The 20,116-nt window shown below is 37.8% G+C and overlaps 1 protein-coding gene across 2 annotated transcripts; it reads left to right on the forward strand.

The window, feature by feature from the left end:
* Positions 1 to 60: 60 nt before the first annotated feature.
* Positions 61 to 20,003, forward strand: slc12a5b (solute carrier family 12 member 5b). Of its 2 annotated transcripts, none has more exons than XM_055223141.1 (26): positions 61 to 115; positions 8,555 to 8,646; positions 8,720 to 8,860; positions 9,058 to 9,204; positions 10,407 to 10,461; positions 10,538 to 10,668; positions 11,098 to 11,345; positions 11,464 to 11,675; positions 11,752 to 11,919; positions 12,015 to 12,113; positions 12,219 to 12,276; positions 12,352 to 12,526; positions 12,779 to 12,897; positions 12,968 to 13,066; positions 13,430 to 13,549; positions 13,626 to 13,730; positions 13,894 to 14,062; positions 14,275 to 14,470; positions 14,664 to 14,833; positions 14,976 to 15,107; positions 15,193 to 15,300; positions 15,441 to 15,548; positions 15,617 to 15,786; positions 16,214 to 16,228; positions 16,313 to 16,429; positions 18,613 to 20,003. In XM_055223141.1, exons 1-26 carry the CDS (start codon positions 61 to 63, stop codon positions 19,904 to 19,906), a joined length of 4,503 nt encoding a protein of 1,500 aa, XP_055079116.1. In that variant the 3' UTR covers positions 19,907 to 20,003. The 2 variants fall into 2 exon arrangements, with proteins under 2 accessions (XP_055079116.1, XP_055079115.1); XM_055223140.1 differs by lacking the exon at positions 18,613 to 20,003 and adding an exon at positions 16,760 to 16,851 and having other exon boundaries at positions 16,313 to 16,446.
* Positions 20,004 to 20,116: the final 113 nt, after the last annotated feature.

Genomic DNA, 20,116 nt, shown 5'->3' on the forward strand with positions numbered 1-20,116 from the left:
GTTCTGAAGAGAGCAGTTCCATAGTGGTGTCCACAGTGCACTGCCTGAGGAGGGGAGAGGATGCAGAACAACAAGACAGATGGCGAGGAGGGAGAGGGGGGACCCAACATCCAGGGTGAGTGACGAAAACACAGCACCTCAGAAGTAGGTGTGTGCTGCATGTGTGACTGACTGGAGCCGTGTGTGTTTTAAACAATAATCAAATGTTATTATTTGTGATACATGTATTTTCATTTATTATCTCAGACAATGCAAAAAGCAAAACTAATACAGGTATAACTTGACATATGTAGGAAATAAATACATAAACTAGTTATTTATTTAATATAATTATTACTATTATTTGCCTGTGAGCTGTGTCATAGCACTTAGACACAAAGCAGATATTTATGGGTAAATGTAATAACAGTTTTTCAACAAACTAAAAACTGTGCATGTTGTAATATTTTGATATTAATGGAAATGTCATGATTTGTTGAGATCTAATCTGTGTGGCATGTCTTTCTTCACATGTAAAGCAGAGCCAATCTGTTTCACATGCTCTCATGCTATTGTACAATAGTTCTTTGCCTTGTTTCACCTTCTCCCTTTAAACCGTCATTCTCTAGACATTCCATTTCCTGTCTGTGGAAACATGTCTGTCCTAGAGTTGTGCCTGAGGTCAAGATGAGAGCTTCCCCCAATCAGCTGCAGACCCAGGGCTGGATGCTGTGTTATCCTTTAGTCTAGTAAAATTACAGTGTAAAATGTCCTTTTATACATTCTAAAGACTAAAAAAGTGAATATCTAGGGAGGAATATATTTGTAAGCCTCCTAGTAAAATTGTATCCACTGTGCACAATGATTTTATGCAAAAGTAACAAGCTAAAAAAGTAGCTTTCTTTTGAAGTAAATCCCAAGTAATATATTAACCAAATTAAGTCAATAGTCCATGAATAACTATCTTCTTAATTACCAGCCTAAAAGGCAGCTAGGCCACAAAGAACACTGTAAATTGAGCACTCTCCAGTCAGTTTTTTACAATTATAGGTCAGCCTATACAGTTGTAGTGTAAAGAATGGGCAAAAGATTACAGATAAAAACAAAATCTGCAACGGTACCAGCAATAAGACACTTTACTCTACAAAGTGTAACTAATCCCCATGTCATCTTATTGTCATTAAAGCGCAGGATCTGAAGAATAGTGACATTTGCATTTTAAAAGTCATTGCTTGGACTGCAATTTAACCAATTAAGAGCTAGAGACCAATCAAACTACAAATTAATGAAAGTTCATAAAAGACACATCACAACAAGATACACAATTTAGCACTGTCCAAGATGAAACCTAAACATCTAATTACATTACATATTACCTTATTTTTGGTCATTGTAACTAACCACAGTCATTTCATTGCTCACATTGAAGACTTCTGATCATCACAGTTCACATATCAGATTTAACACACCCCATAAAGCCAGAGTTCACACTTTAAACTCAATGGGTTTAAATTGGACTGCTGCTGTCTAAAGTCAGCTGTAACATCTGGATCAGCTGCAACTAGGCTTTTACAGGTCATATAAATGTCATAGTTTAGGCCAACAAAACCCTGTACAAAACCACACACTTCAGCATAAAGCCGTGGCTTTGCAATCAATATATCAAATGAATAAAGCCATTTTGATTTCAATTTAATGGTTACAATTTTTTTACTTAAAATACTTTTTTCTTTATAGTACCTAAGTAATACCTGCATTTTAAATTGAACATTTTATATTGAGTTTGTAATACTAATCACAGTCTTTGGCACAGTTATTACAGTATAATTGTTATTTTACATTCATGCCACTCATCCTCACATGCCAAGTGAATTTGCACTAATCTACTGGCCAGATGTTGTTGGTTCATCCATTAGTGTTTGAATCAATTTGCCTGATTGCCCATACATTAATACAAAGCTACAAAGAGAATATAGAGCCACAAAGACAGGTAGAACTTAAACTACTGCTATGGATTCAATACAGATAACTACTAATAGAGTAGTATAAAAGATTTCTAAAGTTGAAGATGGACCAAACCACCAAAGCTAAACAACTTTTATTTATCTAACCATCATTTATCCAGGTAAATCAATTCAGAACAAGGAGTGCACAAAGAGCAGAACAATGTATACATTGCGTAACAACTGCATCTGGCCCATGGTCTGCAAATACATTGCCCCTTGCTGTCTTTAATAATGATGACATTTCCCTTCCGGCTTTTCTTTTTTTTTAACCGGGTATGCGACATCTAAAATAGTTTCGGATATTTTGCTAAATGCACTTCAACCTATAATCTATAATCTCTATGGTCCAAGTTCAGCATGTCATACTGACGGTTTAAACTCTTGCATGATTGTAGGTGACCGGAGCAGGCTGCAGAAGTTAAGCCACATCAGTGATTTGTGTAATCCCTTGAACAAAATCTCAATAGCAGCTCAAAAGAGTGTTTGAAATAGTAAATAATCCATATAAAGAGTGAGGAGGTCACACTGTCTAAGTTGGATTAAAGAGGCCCGGGCATCTTGTATAATAATGTGCTTTACATGTTGCACTCATACACTAATGGTAAAGTCACTTCATTCTATTGTTCTATAAAGCGCAGTACTTCATACACTCTACTGTCCTGAGCTTCAAACCAACAGTCCATTTCACCTTGAATTATTGGACTGTTTCCTAGTAAAACTGAATGTGAAGTGATTAAGAGGCACAGGCAAGCCTTATGTGTAATACTACATAATGCAGCACTTCAAAGAAGCTCAAATAGCAGTCACTGTTCAGGGGCTAAAAGAGTGTGTGATTTGCATACATACATTATAGTTGACTGATAAATCGATGATATACCATGGTATTGAAAAAACCTGACAACGTCACCTTGAGTATCACCTGTTTGAATCTGTTTCATATGTATTTTAATCACCACAGTGATTGTTCTTACTACTAGGTATTTCCTAGTACCTAGACCAAACTCAAAACATGCATGTATTTCAAGTAAGGATCTCTGTACAATCATCAATGTTACCTCTTTACCTTCAATTTTGAAGAACGGTATTGTCTAAAAACTGTAAAGACAATAATACCACAAACCATAAGATGAAGGCTCTGTGTTTTCCTTTGGGGTGTTGCTGACTGGATGTCACATTGTGTTTTCTTTTCTCAACTGAGTGTTAAACCTGAAAATACAAGACATAACTTAATGTGCTGATTTCAACACACACTTCCCACCGGACCAGTGTTGTTTGTACTTGTTGAGGCTGTACATGTGTAAATTGATTTCAGACTCTAAAGGGCCAAAGCTGCAGCCTGGCTAACACACACACAAACACAGACACATACAAACATGCACACACACACGCACAGACACACACATAGGCTTACACTGACTTCACTGATTTCCTGGAGTTTGATCCTAACCTCAAGTCATTACTTGCCTAACTCATAGCACTTTTTAACTTTAAATCATGTTATTGGATCGATATCAAATAATAAAAGATTTATGTAATTGGGAGCTGATTTCTGTATTCTGTGTCCATAAGGGATGCAGATCTCTTTGAACTGAGTGTATGATAATAATATAGGTTTACAGATTATAGTCCCCACAGTGTGACAGATGTGTGCCCCCTTCTCAAAATCAAGTTGTCAGTGATCTTGGCTTGCATAAAATACTTGCAAATCAATACAGCAAGTAAAAACTAATAGAACATAATATATTGCAAGAAAAATATATATATATATAATTTATTCATTTTTCTACACATTGAACTACTGTATTTAGCTGCATATTAGTTTTTTGTAATTTGCTATGTTTCTTCATTGATAAACTTCTTGCTGCCTAAAGTTAAATGCCACATGTGTTTTTCAGATTACCATGTGACCATCTTTTGAGCAATGTCAATGTTATTTCTGGTGACTACTTAATGCTATTTCAACAAACTTCATGACCTGCGTGTAAGGGTCTACCTGCTTGTCTCCATAGTTCGATTGATGGTATAGGTTATGGGCGCTAAACTTCTTGCAGTTCTTACAGTAACTCCAATTGTTTAGCAGTTAGTTTCTCAAAATGCACTTTAACTGTTATGTGCATAAATCAAGTGAGCAAATTAAGGCTTCTAAATGGATATTCGTGCTTTTCCACCTACCAACACTACTTCAAAATATAAGTGCAAGCAGGAATGACTGGCCCTCACCTCTGTCGCACTTGGCACCTATACCTAAGCCACACCTTGCCCTAACTCTAGCCTAAACCTAGATCTAACCCTAAGCCTTAGCCTAACCCTACCTTAACCCCTAAATGTGACCCTGAGGATGACCATAGCCTTATCCCTAACCCTACCCTTACACCCTAACCCCTAAAATAACACTACCCTAACCCCTAACATCAGAATAGCACGGAGAGTTTCTGTCATCGCTTTGGCTATGACAGAAATTCAATGACTCAATGTCATTGACTTTTGTGATCAGAAAGCCAAAACTAAATTTTGTGCAAAATTTCAGAAAACTTTGAAACAAAATAGTTTCATGCGCCACATTCCATGTTTTCACATTAAATAGCTTTGGGGCAGGGAGTCGGATTCAAATTTCACTGAAATCAGAGTTTGTTTGTGCAAATAATAACAATTTAAAAAAATTAGAAATTTCCAAAATTCTGAATTTTTTTGCAGCTTCACCACACAGAGATCATAAGTTTGTGTCAAAATTTTTTATAAGTTTTGATGCCCCATCGCTTAATATGTATCAAATTTGAGCTTGTTTCAGTGAATGCCCTAGGAGGAGTCTGTAAAAGTACATTTACACTACTGTCTATCTACTTCTGTGTCAAATTCCATGAATTTGCATGCACCTTTTTGGCATTGTTCCTATGTCACTTTTTGTATATTTTTTTATTTTGGAAAATGGCCAGAATGTCTATGTTGCAATGTTTTTCAGCGTGAGTTTTCACTGTTGTTCACTAGGTGAAAAATAATGGGGTTGGTCCTGTCGGTTTCTGTTCTGTTGCATGAAGAACAGGCACAGAGGCACGGGAATCGTTGTAGATCTTTATTGTCAGTTACAGCAATACAGTCGGCGTCCAGCAAAATTCAAAGCAGAGTCTACAGCAGAGTCTAACATTTAGCAGAGTCTAACAGAGTGAGGTTACGGCAGAGTTTTTTATGATCCTCCATGAGTGGGAGTCGCTTTGAAAACTGTGGTTATCAAACCTCTCTGAAAGAAGAGCAGTCTTGAGGCCACAATATTGAACAATTACCGGCCAATCTCAAATCTGCTGTTTTTAGGGAAAGTCTTTGAAAAAGTTGCTTACCAACAGTTTATTAACTTTCTCCAAATGAACAACTCTTTTGATGTTTTCTAGTCAGGTTTTAGATCCCACCACAGCACTGAGACTGCTCTTATCAAGGTGACAAATGACATCTGCCTGAACAATGATGCAGGCAAAGTCTCAGTCTTGGTCCTGTTAGATCTGAGTGCTGCTTTTGACACTGCGGATCATGGGATTCCCTTACAGAGACTAGAGGACTGGGAAGGCATCTCTGGTACAGCACAAAACTGGTTCAAGTCCTATCTAGAAAACAGGGAGACAGTTGGAATTGGAAAATGTGTCTCAGATAAAATGTCCCTGACTTGTGGGGTCCCCCAGGAGTAAATCCTGGGACCCCTGTTGTTCAATCTCTACATGCTGCTGTTAGGCCAGTTAATACGCAGCAATAATGTTTGCTACCACAATTATGCAGATGACACTCAGGTCTATGTCTCACTGGCAGCAAGTGAATATGGACCAGTGGATTTACTCTGCCACTTCATGCAACAGATCAGTGTGTGGATGCAAAACAACTTTCTTCAGCTAAACTCAAACAAGACTGAAGTCATAGTCTTTGGTTCACAGAAACAGAGCAAGTGTCAGCAGCCACCTCCAGTCTCTTTCTCTAAAACCTTAAAATCAGGCTAGAAATCTAGGGGTTATAATGGACTCAGACTTGAACTTTAACAGACTTATCCATGCATTTGTGTCTAGTAGGTTAGACTACTGTAATGGCCTGCTCACTGGCCTCTCCGTATGAGCCTTAAGACAGCTGCAATACGTCCAGAACGCTGCTGCTCGGGTCCTGACTAGAACCAGGAAGTACGAGCACATAAGTCCTGTGTTCAGGTCTCTGCACTGGCTTCCTGTAGCTCAAACAATAAACTTTAAAGCAGCTCTGCTTGTGAACAAGTCACTCAATGGCCTAACACCAAAGTACATCTCCAACATGTTAGTGCCATATGAACCATCTCACACTCTGAGGACTTCAGGGACCGGCCTCCTGCTGGTGCCCAGAGTCAGGACTAATCATGGGGAATCAGCATTTCAGTTTTATGCAGCTAAAACCTGCAACAATCTATCTGAAGATGTGAGACAGGCCTCTACTTTGACAATGTTTAAATCCAGGCTCAAAGCAGTTCTGTTTAGCTGTGAATATGACTGAAAGGTTTTTATTCTGCACTCTTCTGTTTTAATGTTAATTTTATGATGATTATTTGTGATTATTTATGTCTTGATTTGTGTGAATTTAATGTTTTTTTCTTATTCTGTAAAGCACTTCAAATTACTTTGTGTATGAATTGTGCTACATAAATAAATTTGCCTTGCCTATGAAAGGAGGCTACAGAGAAGAAACCAAAATGACTGAAATGTAGCTGCTATATCTCCTGTGATAATGATAAATGGCAACAGTTGCATAGGAAAAAGAACGTTTTGTACCTTTGTAAGAAAGAAATCAATGTATTTTATTTGTATATATTGTTCACAGTCCCAACAAAAATAATAAGAAAAAAAGAAGAAGAATATTCTGATACAAGAGCAATGTTCCACGTTTTTAGCTAATAAACTTTACATTTTCAGAACGCACTAGCACATTCTTACGTCAGTTCACTTAGCAGCTGCTATTATCATCACTTTGTGATACTAATAGGCCCTTTGCCAGCTTCTGGTGCTCGGGACTAATTATTTTATATTACCAATATAATGCTTTTGTGACTTGTAGACTTACTCATAGTGGGAAGAGAAACAAATCTTTTATTCAAGCAAGCTAAAGTACTGTTACTACACAAAGTAGTAGTAAATGTACGCTGCTAGAAAAGTACTCTGATACCTGCCTCATTTGACCTGTAACTTGGTAGCATTGCCTGAAATTCTCCATGGAGATAGATTTGTTCAGTGTCATACTGTGGAACATTCCAGGTAAGGGAATAACATAACAAGTTGTCTTGTCAAATAAAGACAATCTAACAAAAAAAGTTAGTGTCATAAACTTTTGCCATAGTAAGGAAACAGCGCCCCAAGTGGTTATCACAAGCCACTAAGGTAAGGAGCCATTATTAAGAACACTGAGTAACTGTTCATAGTTTCTAAAAGAAAATCAATTTATTGTATTTGTCATTGATAACAGGTTTGTGCAATGAGGTAAACTTCTTACATATTTACAACGTTAAACCTGATGTGAAATGTTTTGTACATTTTAATTATTACATGTGCTAATTTTGCAGTGGCAGTCTCAAGCAGGTTTCATGGTAATTTTGGGAGTCCCGGTCTGAAAAGTTTTGGAACCCCTGTTATATCTGTGTCTTATCTTATTATTCCATGTTATGTGGAAAAAAATGTATTTTTCTCTCACATAAAAGTTAATTTCAGTCTTCATTTGTGGCATCCAGCAGCTGCCCAGTAATCCCTTAAAGCCCATGCCCTATTAAGCCCTTAAAAGCCGGTATAAACTGTCCATTTTGTAATAGCCACGCCACATCTAAGGGGTAAATTGGTGCCCGGCACTGCTTTCACATAGTGCACTTTTAACCAGTGCTTTTAACTGTTATAGATTACCAATGCGCCCTCACAGCATAGTTGACAACTATTCAGTTTTATTTTTACAGCCTAATATCACAACAGCAGTTGCAGTAGAACTGACATATCAAGATGTGAGTAATAATACAGCAGTGAAGACAGACAGGTGGATCAGAACATGTAATCAGAGGAGCAAAGGGCGCCCTGGGGCAGAGGTGCTGAGTCAGGGGTCAGCTGGGGTAATGTGTCCCAGTTTGGTCAGAACGTTATTGAGTCCATTGAGGCCACTGAAGTTAAAAATCAACTGAGACAATCAACTGAGCTGTGCTTGATTTTAGGGTTCAAAAGGATAACAAGAAACTGTAGAGAACAAATTATGCATTGATCTGTATTGTTACATCTGCAGCATGATCTTCCTATTAAATATACTTTATCAGTCAAATCAAACATTTTCTGTCCAAATTGTCTGGTGTGAGCTAGGAAAATGTAGGAGGAGAATTTGATATAAGCTTTGTAGCATTTTACTTTGTAATTACTGTACAAAGTAATTATATAATTACAATGCAAGTAAGCGATCCCCTGAAAGTAACTAGCTACGCAGAGTGCTTTTACTAAAGGATTAGTTTTTGTGTTTCCCTTTTTTCCTGCAGCAAGTAACAGTAATGTATATGTATATATGGTCTATAACTATACATATTATAACAAAATATACTTTTGTTTTAGGTGATGGGGTCCCAAAAGAAACCAGTCCATTTATCAACAGTAATGTGGAGAAGAGGCAACACTATGATGGCAAGAACATGGCTTTGTTTGAGGTTTGTAGTAGTATCTAGATGTAACTACAAACTAAGTAAAGCTCTTTATTTCAATGTACATCTTGACTGGCAGGAGGAAATGGATACCAGTCCGATGGTGTCCTCTCTACTCTCCAGTCTTGCCAACTACTCTAACTTACCAACAGGCAGCAAGGAGCATGAGGAGGCTGAAAACAATGAGGAAACTCCACGGGCCACCAAACAACCTGTTAAGGTCCATCTTTATAATTATTAATTATAGTAAGTTAGGGACAAAACATTTGAATTTACTATATCTGTATTAAACAGGGTATTTGTGGATGTTTTTAAAGAGGGTATGACATTGACTGATTTAAGAAAAGAGAATGCAGATATCTTAATATTATGTGGCCTTTGATGTTATGACCCACACGCTCTATTGTGTTCCCTCAGGCTCCACAGTTGGGCACACTGATGGGCGTGTACTTGCCCTGTATTCAGAACATATTTGGAGTAATACTGTTCCTGAGGATGACATGGATGGTGGGAATCGGTGGAGTCTTGGGTTCTTTTATCATCGTCTTTATGTGCTGCTCCACGGTCAGTTTGTAATGTTTATGGTATTATGTAACAGTGGCTGTGCTTACATGCACACCAAAAATCTGATCATTATCTGATTTCTGGAGTTAATCAGATTATTGAAATATCATGTAAACAGTTACATCTGAGGTGAGTAATCTGATTTCTTTCTGATTGTTCATGCCTGTGTGAGTTTTGATAAAGTTAAATTAAGAGTTATCATAAAATGCATCATACTTCGCCTTCCAAATACAACTATGCAATACATTTTTGATAATCAGAGTTCTCTTGGCTAAGTAAAGACATACCAAAAATCAGATCTAATTATTGACTCTAATTATTGATTGTTCAGATTTTCAGAATGTACCCAGTGCTCTTATGGTGAACATTTTGCGTGAAAACATCTGCTTATACAAAAAGGGCAATGTATTGCTGACAAAAATAAACATATTTCATTTCAATCTGTACGGTTATCAGACTATGTGATTAGCTACAGCCTGTTACAACACAGAGTCTCATCATTTAATTTGCATTGCACAGATGCACAGAGGTGACATGGTAAATCCCAGATAAAGGCTTTTATCCCGAAAACACTTCTCTTTGAGCTAATCTGGTCACACAGATTTTCACTGATTATGAATTTATAGCATTCATGCCAGTCCCTCATCAGCCATTTATCTGTAGTAAATAGACAGGCAAGGCAAGGGAAGGAAAAAGCAATTCAAAGTGCTTTAAACAATGAGAAACAAAATCACAATACAACAAATCAAAACATAAATAATCATCATAAAAATAAAAGTAAAGAGTGCAGAATAAAAACCTTTCAGTCATGCACAGCTAAACAGAACTGTTTTGAGCCTGGATTTAAAGATTGTCAGTGTAGAGGTCTGTCTCACATCTTCAGGAAAATTGATTCTTCATTGATAGCAGTAAATGGATTTTTATTTAAAGTTCATTTAAAAAAATAGAGCACTTTGTGATATTTAGTGCTATTGTTGAGACATTTTCAGCGGTTCCAAACACATCACATCACATTCCTCTCAAATACCAAACCTCCCTCATCCAAACATGCACTCTTGTGTCAAGTTTGATCTAAACCATATCATGTGACCAGATGTGACAGAGTGTTTGCCAGGGGTCTGTGTTCTCTGTGTTGTTAAGGGCCTCATTTTTTCACATTTCCACCCGCTGTCTCTAACCCTGCCCTGTTTGTTTGAATTCAGACCATGCTCACAGCCATCTCCATGAGTGCCATTGCCACTAATGGAGTTGTCCCAGGTCAGTGAGTCATTCAAAAATATACCTTTGTAAGAAGACTTTTTTATAAACTAATAATCTAATATTTGTCTTTCAGCTGGAGGGTCTTATTACATGATATCACGCTCTCTCGGCCCGGAGTTTGGAGGAGCAGTTGGGATCTGCTTTTACCTGGGTACCACATTTGCAGGTGCCATGTACATACTGGGCTGTATAGAAATATTACTGGTAAGAAAATATGAAATTTGGAGTTTTGAATCAAAATTTATAATAAAAATGTGTGCATGTTACAACTGCATTATAGAGATCAGAAATGTGTTGTCATACCTCAAATAATTTTCAGTTAGCCCAACTTTAAACCAATGGAAATTTTAAACTTAGCGTTCATTCAAAAGCATTCCAACGCCATAAAGTGCTAAATTTAGTACCGGTCCAGCAGTTTACTGAGTTGTTCCACTTTTCTTTTATTTACTTTTTGTATTGTTTTTGCTAATGCATCTCTAAGGATATTTGGCACATTAATGACATAGATGGTAATAATTGTGCTAGTAGCAATGGCATTACTAACTGACATAACTGAAGACTTTAATGCATTTACTTGACATAGAATTTCATTGACAGGTATTTTTTGTCATTTCTGATGTATTTCTCCTGCAGATTTACATAGTTCCTCAAGCTGCTATCTTTAAGCTGGAAGGGCTGGAAGGAGCGGAGGCAGAAATAGCGCTCCTCAACAACATGAGAGTCTATGGCACCATCGTCCTGAGCTTCATGGCACTGGTGGTATTTGTGGGAGTCAAATACGTGAATAAACTGGCGCTGGTCTTCCTTGCTTGTGTGATCCTGTCCATTTTGGCTGTCTATGCTGGAGTTATCAATACAATCATAGAACCTCCACTGTTCCCGTATGTACCCAGATCTATAACACATTTTGCTATATTATTTAAAAAAAAAAAACAAAAAAAAAAAAAACTATTACTAAACTATTAATTGTACATTATTAATATGTCTTTATTCTTGCAGTGTGTGTCTTCTGGGAAACCGCACGCTTCTCTCCAAAAGTTATGATATTTGTGCTAAAGTAATTGAAATAGACAATGAGACCATCACCACCAAACTATGGCTGTCCTTCTGCGATTCTGATGCTCTAAACGCCACGTGTGACGAATATTTCACAAACAACAATGTCACAGAAATTCAAGGCATTCCGGGGGTGACCAGTGGCATCCTGTCAGGTAGTGGGAAGCATTTAAATCATGCCATAAGAACCAAAAAAGTTGCATCTATACTCTTCTGTTCTGTCTGTTTCAGAAAATCTTTTTAGTAACTATCTTGAAAAGGGCATGATGTTGGAGAAAAAAGATATTTTGTCCGAACAAGACCCAGACAGTCCCACCACTAACTCAGGGCGATATGTGCTCGCAGACATCACCAGCTTTTTTACACTTTTGGTGGGGATTTACTTCCCCTCTGTAACAGGTGAGTGCAGTAAAAGTGCCATCCTAACCAATGCTAAACTTGCAGAATTTGAAATGAGACCTATTTTTGTATATTTTCTTTATTTTTTGCTTTAGGCATAATGGCAGGATCAAATCGGTCAGGAGACTTGAAAGATGCTCAAAAATCAATCCCCATTGGTACCATTGCAGCCATTACCACAACATCAACAGTGTGTATCCTTGCCAGCTCAATGCACACTACAATTCTGCTTATAATATAAATCATGATTACTATGCCAAGAACACAATCTGTTAAAAGATTTAACATTTTTACCTCAGATATGTCTTGTGTGGTGCTGTTTGGAGCTTGTATAGAGGGAATAGTCCTGAGAGACAAGTTGGTCATTTAAAAATTTGAAACTAAATGTTTGGTGCAGATAGCCAGTTGACTAATCCCGGCACTTCTCTGTAGATTTGGTGAAGGGGTGAATGGTAACCTGGTCATTGGTACTCTGGCTTGGCCATCTCCGTGGGTGATTGTGTTTGGTTCGTTTTTTTCCACTTGTGGAGCAGGTTTGCAAAGTTTGACTGGGGCTCCACGCCTCCTACAGGCCATTGCTCGAGACGGCATCATTCCTTTTCTCAGAGTGAGTTTGGCTATACACAGAATGAATCTATTATTATATTAGTTATTATGCCTGATGTCAAATTTTTTGTATAGAAAATCATGGCATGGCATGAGAATTTCCCAGAAGGAAAAGTTTAACATAATATTCCACATAATATTCAAAATAATTTTATTTGAGATCTGATCATTAAAACTAAAAATGCAGACACCCTGAGGATGTTTTTTGGAAGTCTTTGTATGTGAACTAGAAGTGCATGTTCTTCTTTTGCAGGTGTTTGGACATGGCAAAGCAAATGGAGAGCCAACCTGGGCCCTTCTGCTCACAGCCAGCATTTGTGAGATTGGCATCCTCATCGCCTCTCTGGATTCAGTTGCTCCCATCCTCTCCATGTGAGCACGATAAGCAACATTTTTATGCATTTAATAGCTTTATGTTCATAACATCTTCTCTTTTTGTAAGGTTTTTCTTGATGTGCTATATGTTTGTGAATCTGGCCTGTGCCCTACAAACCTTGCTGAGAACTCCAAACTGGAGGCCCCGCTTCAAGTTTTATCACTGGTGAGATTATGTTTATCATTATCATTATTGAGAAAATATTTAATGTGAAATATGCAGAGCAGTAGAACTGATTAACTTCATGTGAAAATGTAAATTTGATCAAATTTAGCTTTTAGCTTTGTAGTTTTATACCATTTTATCTGTAAAAATTGATAATCATGAGATTATTTAAAACAAAAATGTATTTGGGAGAATCAGTGCAAAATGTATTAAATCAACAAATGCATATAAAATTTACTTATTAGCATAAAGCAAATGAGATTAAATTAGAACATCAGCACTGCCTAACTGGACTTTTTGTTTAGTTGACCGCATTGAATATTTCATTTGCTATTTTAATAGCCCTGTAATTGTCTTTTCCAGGGCTCTGTCTTTCTTGGGTATGAGCCTGTGTCTGTCTCTCATGTTCATGTGTTCCTGGTATTACGCCATAGTAGCCATGGGCATAGCCACCTGCATTTACAAATACATTGAGTTCTGTGGGTGAGTACAGTATTGGTTATTGTCATGTTTATTGGATATTTGGCATTTGCGGAACATGCATGATTTTTTTTCACAGAGCTGAGAAGGAGTGGGGTGATGGGATACGTGGCATATCTCTCAGTGCCGCTCGATTCGCTCTGATGAGGCTTGAGGAAGGCCCACCACACACCAAGAACTGGAGGTCTGAGCACTTTATATCTACATCAAGCTCTATGTGTACATCCTGCCAGTCACAATGAAATGAATCCTGGATAAGATGAGAGGGTTGGGGGCAATAGGCACTAAACTCAACCGTATGTAATAGCAATGTGTAAGCTGACGTGCTTTTTGTGTATGTATGACAGGCCTCAACTCCTAGTTTTGATGAGTTTGGACTCTGAGCAGAACGTGGAGCAGCCTCGTCTCCTCTCTTTGACTAATCAGCTCAAAGCAGGAAAAGGCCTCACCATTGTTGGTACCTCCGTTCAAGGCACGTTCCTGGACAACTACATCGAGGCCCAGAGAGCAGACCAGGTCGGTCTACACTGTTTTACTGATCATACTTACTTACTTACAATAGTACCACTGAAATTTTTCACTCCAAAATTCACATGCTTTATATTAATTCAGATACATTTCAAAGCATTCTTTGTCTTGATTATGACCAGCTGTTAAACATATGGCCCAAATTCTGATGATTCTTTACACATAATTTTGTTATTCTGCTTATAATTATGTGTGTGCAGGCCCTGAGAAAGTTGATGGAGACAGAGAGGGTGAAGGGCTTTTCTCAGGTGGTAGTCTCCTCCAGTCTCAGAGATGGGACATCCCACTTGGTCCAGGTTGGGGGTCTTGGAGGCCTTAAACACAACACAGTGATGGTCAGCTGGCCTCATAATTGGAAACAACCACAATACAACCAGCAATTCAGAAACTTTATTGGTAAGTAATTCTTCGTTCATACAGAGAATATGTAAAATAGCAAAAATAAAAGTGCAAGTGGGCGGTTATGTGTTGAGGATTTTATCGCCTTGTAAGTAATGAATCGTCTTGCACTAAATTACTATCAGTCAAAAAGATTCTTCATACACAAATATACCGTAGATTGTCTTAACCATGGATTTATCCCCTGCAGAGGTGGTCAGGGAAACAACTATTTCCAGTCTGGCTCTGTTGGTTCCTAAAAACATCTCTAGTTATCCCTCAAATGGAGAACGTTTCACGGAGGGTCACATTGATGTGTGGTGGATTGTTCATGATGGAGGGATGCTGATGCTGCTGCCCTTTCTATTGAGACAGCACAAAGTAAGAAACACCCTTAAACACTGTAAAGCTTAGATTATTTGTGCTGCATCTTATTGTCATTGTATTTACATGTTAATCAATGAATATCTGTAATGGAGTCATCAGATCCTTGTTTACCCAGTGTGCTTGTCATATGCTTCAGGTGTGGAGGAAGTGTAAAATACGCATTTTCACTGTTGCTCAAATGGATGACAATAGTATCCAGATGAAGAAAGATCTCATCACATTCCTCTATCACCTTCGAATAGATGCCATGGTCGAAGTGGTGGAGATGGTGACATTTTAAACTACTTTATTATTTGAAGCTATTTTGTGATGAAAAAAATAAAAAAAAAGTTTACTTCTTTTGTTTTCTTAAGCTTGACAGTGACATCTCAGCCTACACTTATGAGAAGACTCTGGTAATGGAGCAACGTTCACAAATACTGAAACAAATGCAACTGACAAAGACTGAGATGGAGAGAGAGGTAAAACACACATATATTTGTAATTTTATGCTCTGCTTTTGAGGAAAATTAAACATGTTGCTCCTTTAATCACAGTTGGAAATTCATGTTTTTTCTTGTCTAGATCTTTATAATATAGCCAATATGTAATTTTTTTTTAGATCCAGAGCATTACAGACTCATCCCGTGGATCCATTAGGCGTAAAAGCACAGCGGCCTTTCGCTCCCAGCGCAGCACAGATGAGCCATCTACAGTTGCAGAGGAGGAGGTACTGTTAAGGCAATTCTACATAACCACTCATTACTATTACAAATAACCTGTACTCTTTCTTACCAGTCTGCAGCAGCCCCCAACCGTAAAAACAGCAAGAACACCTCCACGCCCACAAGCCCCACTTCCCTTAGTTCACTAGCAGGGGGCACTGGTACCTGGACTGATGGTAAAACACTGGAAAGCAGCCCAAGCACTGTCACAGAGGGAGGCAAAGACCATTTCAGCATGAAACCGTGAGTGCCCTGTCATTTGGCTCGGAGTAGTAAATATTTGTGCTCAGAACATGTGATAAAACTTTTATTTGCACGTGACAAACAAAACTTTGGACTTCAACAGTTTTAAAGCAACCTCACAAAAGCAAGAGTGACTATTTTCCTAAATCTGAAAACAGGAACAAATGTTAACTACAAAAAGAATACATTTTCATGAATTAGCTTCAGATGACAGGCGGCAAATGGAATGGGAACAACTGGGAACATAGAAAATTCAAAGCTGGAACAAAATGTGTTTTCTATTAGTGCAATAAAAACTAGACTTTGTTGTTAATTCTAAAAGAGACTAAATCAGACTAGTTCCCATTAAACAAAGGGATATGGGATGACTCTAATATAACCAATTCCCCATTTATAATGAGAATATTTTTTCTTGAACTTGCTGCAGAGAGTGGGAACACTTGTAAGTAAATTTGTTACATATTGTGTTGCATTTCCTGTCCCACACATCTTCGGAAATAAAATTATTTTCTCTCTCCTCTGAAAGGAACCAGACAGATGTGAGGCGCATGCACACAGCCCTGAAACTGAATGAGGTCATCAGTAAGAAGTCCAAAGAGGCCAAACTGATCCTGCTCAATATGCCAGGGCCTCCCAGGAACCGCGTCGGGGAAGAAAATTGTATCCTTTTGTGTTGAGCTACATTTACTCAAGTAACTATGAAATCAGGAACACTATGTATAAGTATTACTGTAGTAATTCAACCACAGTATCAAAATGTCAACTTCAATGAAAAACTGCAAAGATGTAGGGCTTTTATGTTCACTTACCACTACATTTCATACATTCATGAAGATGTAATTTACAATTTCTATGGCAATACTCTATAACACTTATTCTTGAGGCGAATAATTTTTGGCCTCCTATTTCTGAACAGAATAGTAAGACATTAATTCAAGTTACATCTCAACATTTCCTTCATTCTCACTCTCAGACATGGAGTTCCTAGAAGTGCTCACTGAAGGCCTGAATCGAGTGCTACTAGTTCGAGGAGGAGGGAGAGAGGTCATTACCATCTACTCATAAAACAACCTTGTTTCAACCTGCAATAGAAAAAGGAAATGTATTGTCACTCCGCAAAGCTTTTTGGGACAGACTTGGTAAAAAAATTGAGCCATGCAGTTTTTTGTTTTTATTAGGCAGTCAGTCTGGATAATTAGATAGTTGTACATTTTTTCCTTCTGATTTACTTATTTAGATCATGTTTTACTCACTTAGGTTACATTTAAAACAAATCTATGACTACTGTAGTCTCATGCTGTGTTAAACTTCAAGATTTTGATGACATGGCATTTCAGCCATGAAATGGAAAAGCTGTGCTCTACATAGAGTTTGATCAGCTACAACTGTAAAAAGGCTAGAGATTTTTTTGAAGCAACTCATTATTGATGAAAGTGTGATACTGACGAATAAAAAACATTTGTGTGAATACTAACTGAAGTAGTTTGCATCCAAAATCCGAACTCTACTTTCATCCCACCTTAATCAATCACCTAAAGTCAATAATATCACAATAAATATTATGATCAACCAGAACAATGTCAGCTGTTACACAAGAACAGAGCACAATAATGTCTTTGTCTCAGGTCAATAACATAGGATTATAACAAGGATCATAAAAACTCTTGAACTTTTTTATTATGTTTGAGACATGCTAATCCATTATGCACTTAAAGATCAGCTCGATTACAGACACTATGCTTGATTATATATTTCTATATGAGAAAACTGTACATAATCTGTGCTCATACAGATAAATTGCACTATATTACTTTCTGTATATCTCCTCTAGTATCAGTGTAGCATCTTCTTTTTTTTATTGTTTATATCATATAATTTTGAAAAAGGTTGTGAATTGCCTTGTTGTTGTTTTACACTTTTTTTTTGGTCAGTTTAAACATATTTTAAATGCATAAATATTTGTTATAGAATTCTTTCATGTTTTATTGTATTTCTTGGCCTCAGCTGACAGAATTCAGTCAGAGATGGTTTGCAGTTTAAAAAAACAAAATCACTTGATAAATGGCTGTACAAATTACACAGATACCGTTAAATTCCTCAGAATCTCACATCTTCACTTTCCTATGTACAAGTGACAGTGTCTCAGTGTGTATATCATGTCATATCATTTAAAAATGTAAATACCCAGATTATTTTTGTTTTAGAGGTTATCTGTCTGATTACATGTTTTGTAAGGGTTATATTGGGGTTGTTTGAAATATGCAATATAAGTACAATTTTGAAATGTGTTTGTTTGCAGATAATAATAAAAATAATATAAAATAAAAATATATATATTTCACAGCAACACATATCATAGTGTTTGTCTTCTTTTTACTCATGGAGGTCAGGCTACTGCTTATTCTTGATTACAAAGTCACTGTTTTGAAACTTGATGATAACTGGGTAGATTATGAGCTCTCTAGGAAAATAAAATGCGACATAAGGTGATAACACAAAGCAGAAATGAACTTTCCCTTGTACTTTTTATGTTACAACAAAGCAAAGTGCTGATAACACATTGATTATAACATCAAGCAAAGTGCAACTGGCTTTATTGGAGGAATACATGCTGTTCCAAAGTAGGGAAGAGTTTGACCTTTCACCTTTATAATCTAAACGCAACCTGCAAGAGAAAGCACAGTGATCCAAAGCTGGCAGGATGAGGAAACCCTGGATCAATCTCCGAGTTAAATTGCCTGTATTTATATTTGTAACACAAGGCATTTTTCTTGGGCTTTTTGCTGCTTTTGTGACCTATGATGACCACGCCAACGCTTTGTTTCAAACCAACAGAACTAACCCAATGGACAATGCAGTGTACAAGGACTATCCATTCTTTACAGACATTCAAGTGATGATTTTTCTTGGTTTTGGTTGCCTTTTGTCATTCTTTCGTATGTATGGATTTGGGGGCATAGTTTTCAACTTCCTCACTGCTACTTTCACTATTCAATGGGCTATTTTGGTTCAGGGCTACTTTCAATTCAGGCATAATGGTCAGATCCACCTTGGTGTGATTAACCTGATCAATGCTGAGTTTGCATGTGCTGTTGTTTTGATCTCTTTTGGGGCAGTCCTCGGGAAAACCAGCCCTTTACAACTACTAATAATGTCATTATTAGAAGTACCAATATTTGGAGCTACTGAGTGGGTTGTTCTCAAATATCTGCGTATAAACGACGCTGGAGGATCAATTCTAATTCATCTATTTGCATGTTACTTCGGTTTAGGAGTTACATTTGTTCTGTACAGGCCTCAACTGAACAATGGACACGCCAAGGAGAACACAAGCTACCATTCTGATGTACTGTCTGTCATGGGGACTCTGTTTTTGTGGGTGTTTTGGCCTTCTTTTAACTCTGCACTGACCATTAAAGGCGATGACCAACACAGAGCCATTCTCCATACCTTCATTGGATTAAGCGCCTCAACCCTCACAGCTTTTGCGTTATCATTTCTGCTAAATAAAAACGGGAAATTGTCAATGGCTGATGTGCAGAATGTCACACTTGCAGGTGGGGTGACTGTGGGTGCGTCAGTGGACATGATGATTTCTCCCGTAGCCGCGTACGCATTGGGAATGGCCGGTGCGACTGCTTGTATGCTGGGTTACAAGTATTTAAGTCCCTTTCTTGCACAAAATTTCCGGATCCAGGATCAGTGTGGCATTCACAACTTGCACGGCCTCACCGGGCTCATTTCGTGCACAGCGGGGATATGCGCCATTCTTTGGGCCAGTGAGGAGGTCTATGGGCCAAGTCTGTATGAGATCTTTACGCACAGAGCTCCAGTGGAAGATGACCCAAAATTGTCAGAACTCCAACAGTTGGTCCCAGGTTTAGCGCCTGGTTTGGGGAGGACTGCTCGAGAACAAGCCCTTTTCCAGGCTGCAGCTGTAGGATTGACCATTGGAGTGTCCGCAATTGGAGGCGTCATCACAGGCTTCGTCCTGAAACTCCCAGGGCTTGCAGCTCCTTCGGATGAGCTGTGTTTTGATGATGAGCTGTTTTTTGATGTTCCATATGACTATGATGCACCAGTCAATAAGACCACAACAACCGAGGACTTAGCTGCATAATGTACTCAAAGATGTTTACCAGGCATGATAATAAAAAAAAAAAAAAAACGAGAATTAAAGAATAAATATATGTTACCAAGTAATAAAATGTATTTAAATGTGTGCCTCTCATAATGGGTTATTATTATCATTAGTGTATCAAGTCACATTCAGGGTGATTAGACTGAAACACGCATCAACAGGTCAGCATGTTTAAGACCAGTTTAAGTA

The sequence above is a fragment of the Periophthalmus magnuspinnatus genome, chromosome 7, assembly GCF_009829125.3.
Source record: "Periophthalmus magnuspinnatus isolate fPerMag1 chromosome 7, fPerMag1.2.pri, whole genome shotgun sequence".
Lineage (NCBI taxonomy): Eukaryota > Metazoa > Chordata > Actinopteri > Gobiiformes > Gobiidae > Periophthalmus > Periophthalmus magnuspinnatus.

Coding starts and splice junctions, on each gene's coding strand:
- slc12a5b (XM_055223141.1), top strand. CDS start 61: ATGCAGAACAACAAGACAGATGGCGAGGAGGGAGAGGGGGGACCCAAC. Junction 11,676..11,751: donor GACCAGTGGCATCCTGTCAG/GTAGTGGGAAGC, acceptor TGTCTGTTTCAG/AAAATCTTTTTAGTAACTAT. Junction 14,834..14,975: donor TTCTATTGAGACAGCACAAA/GTAAGAAACACC, acceptor CATATGCTTCAG/GTGTGGAGGAAGTGTAAAAT.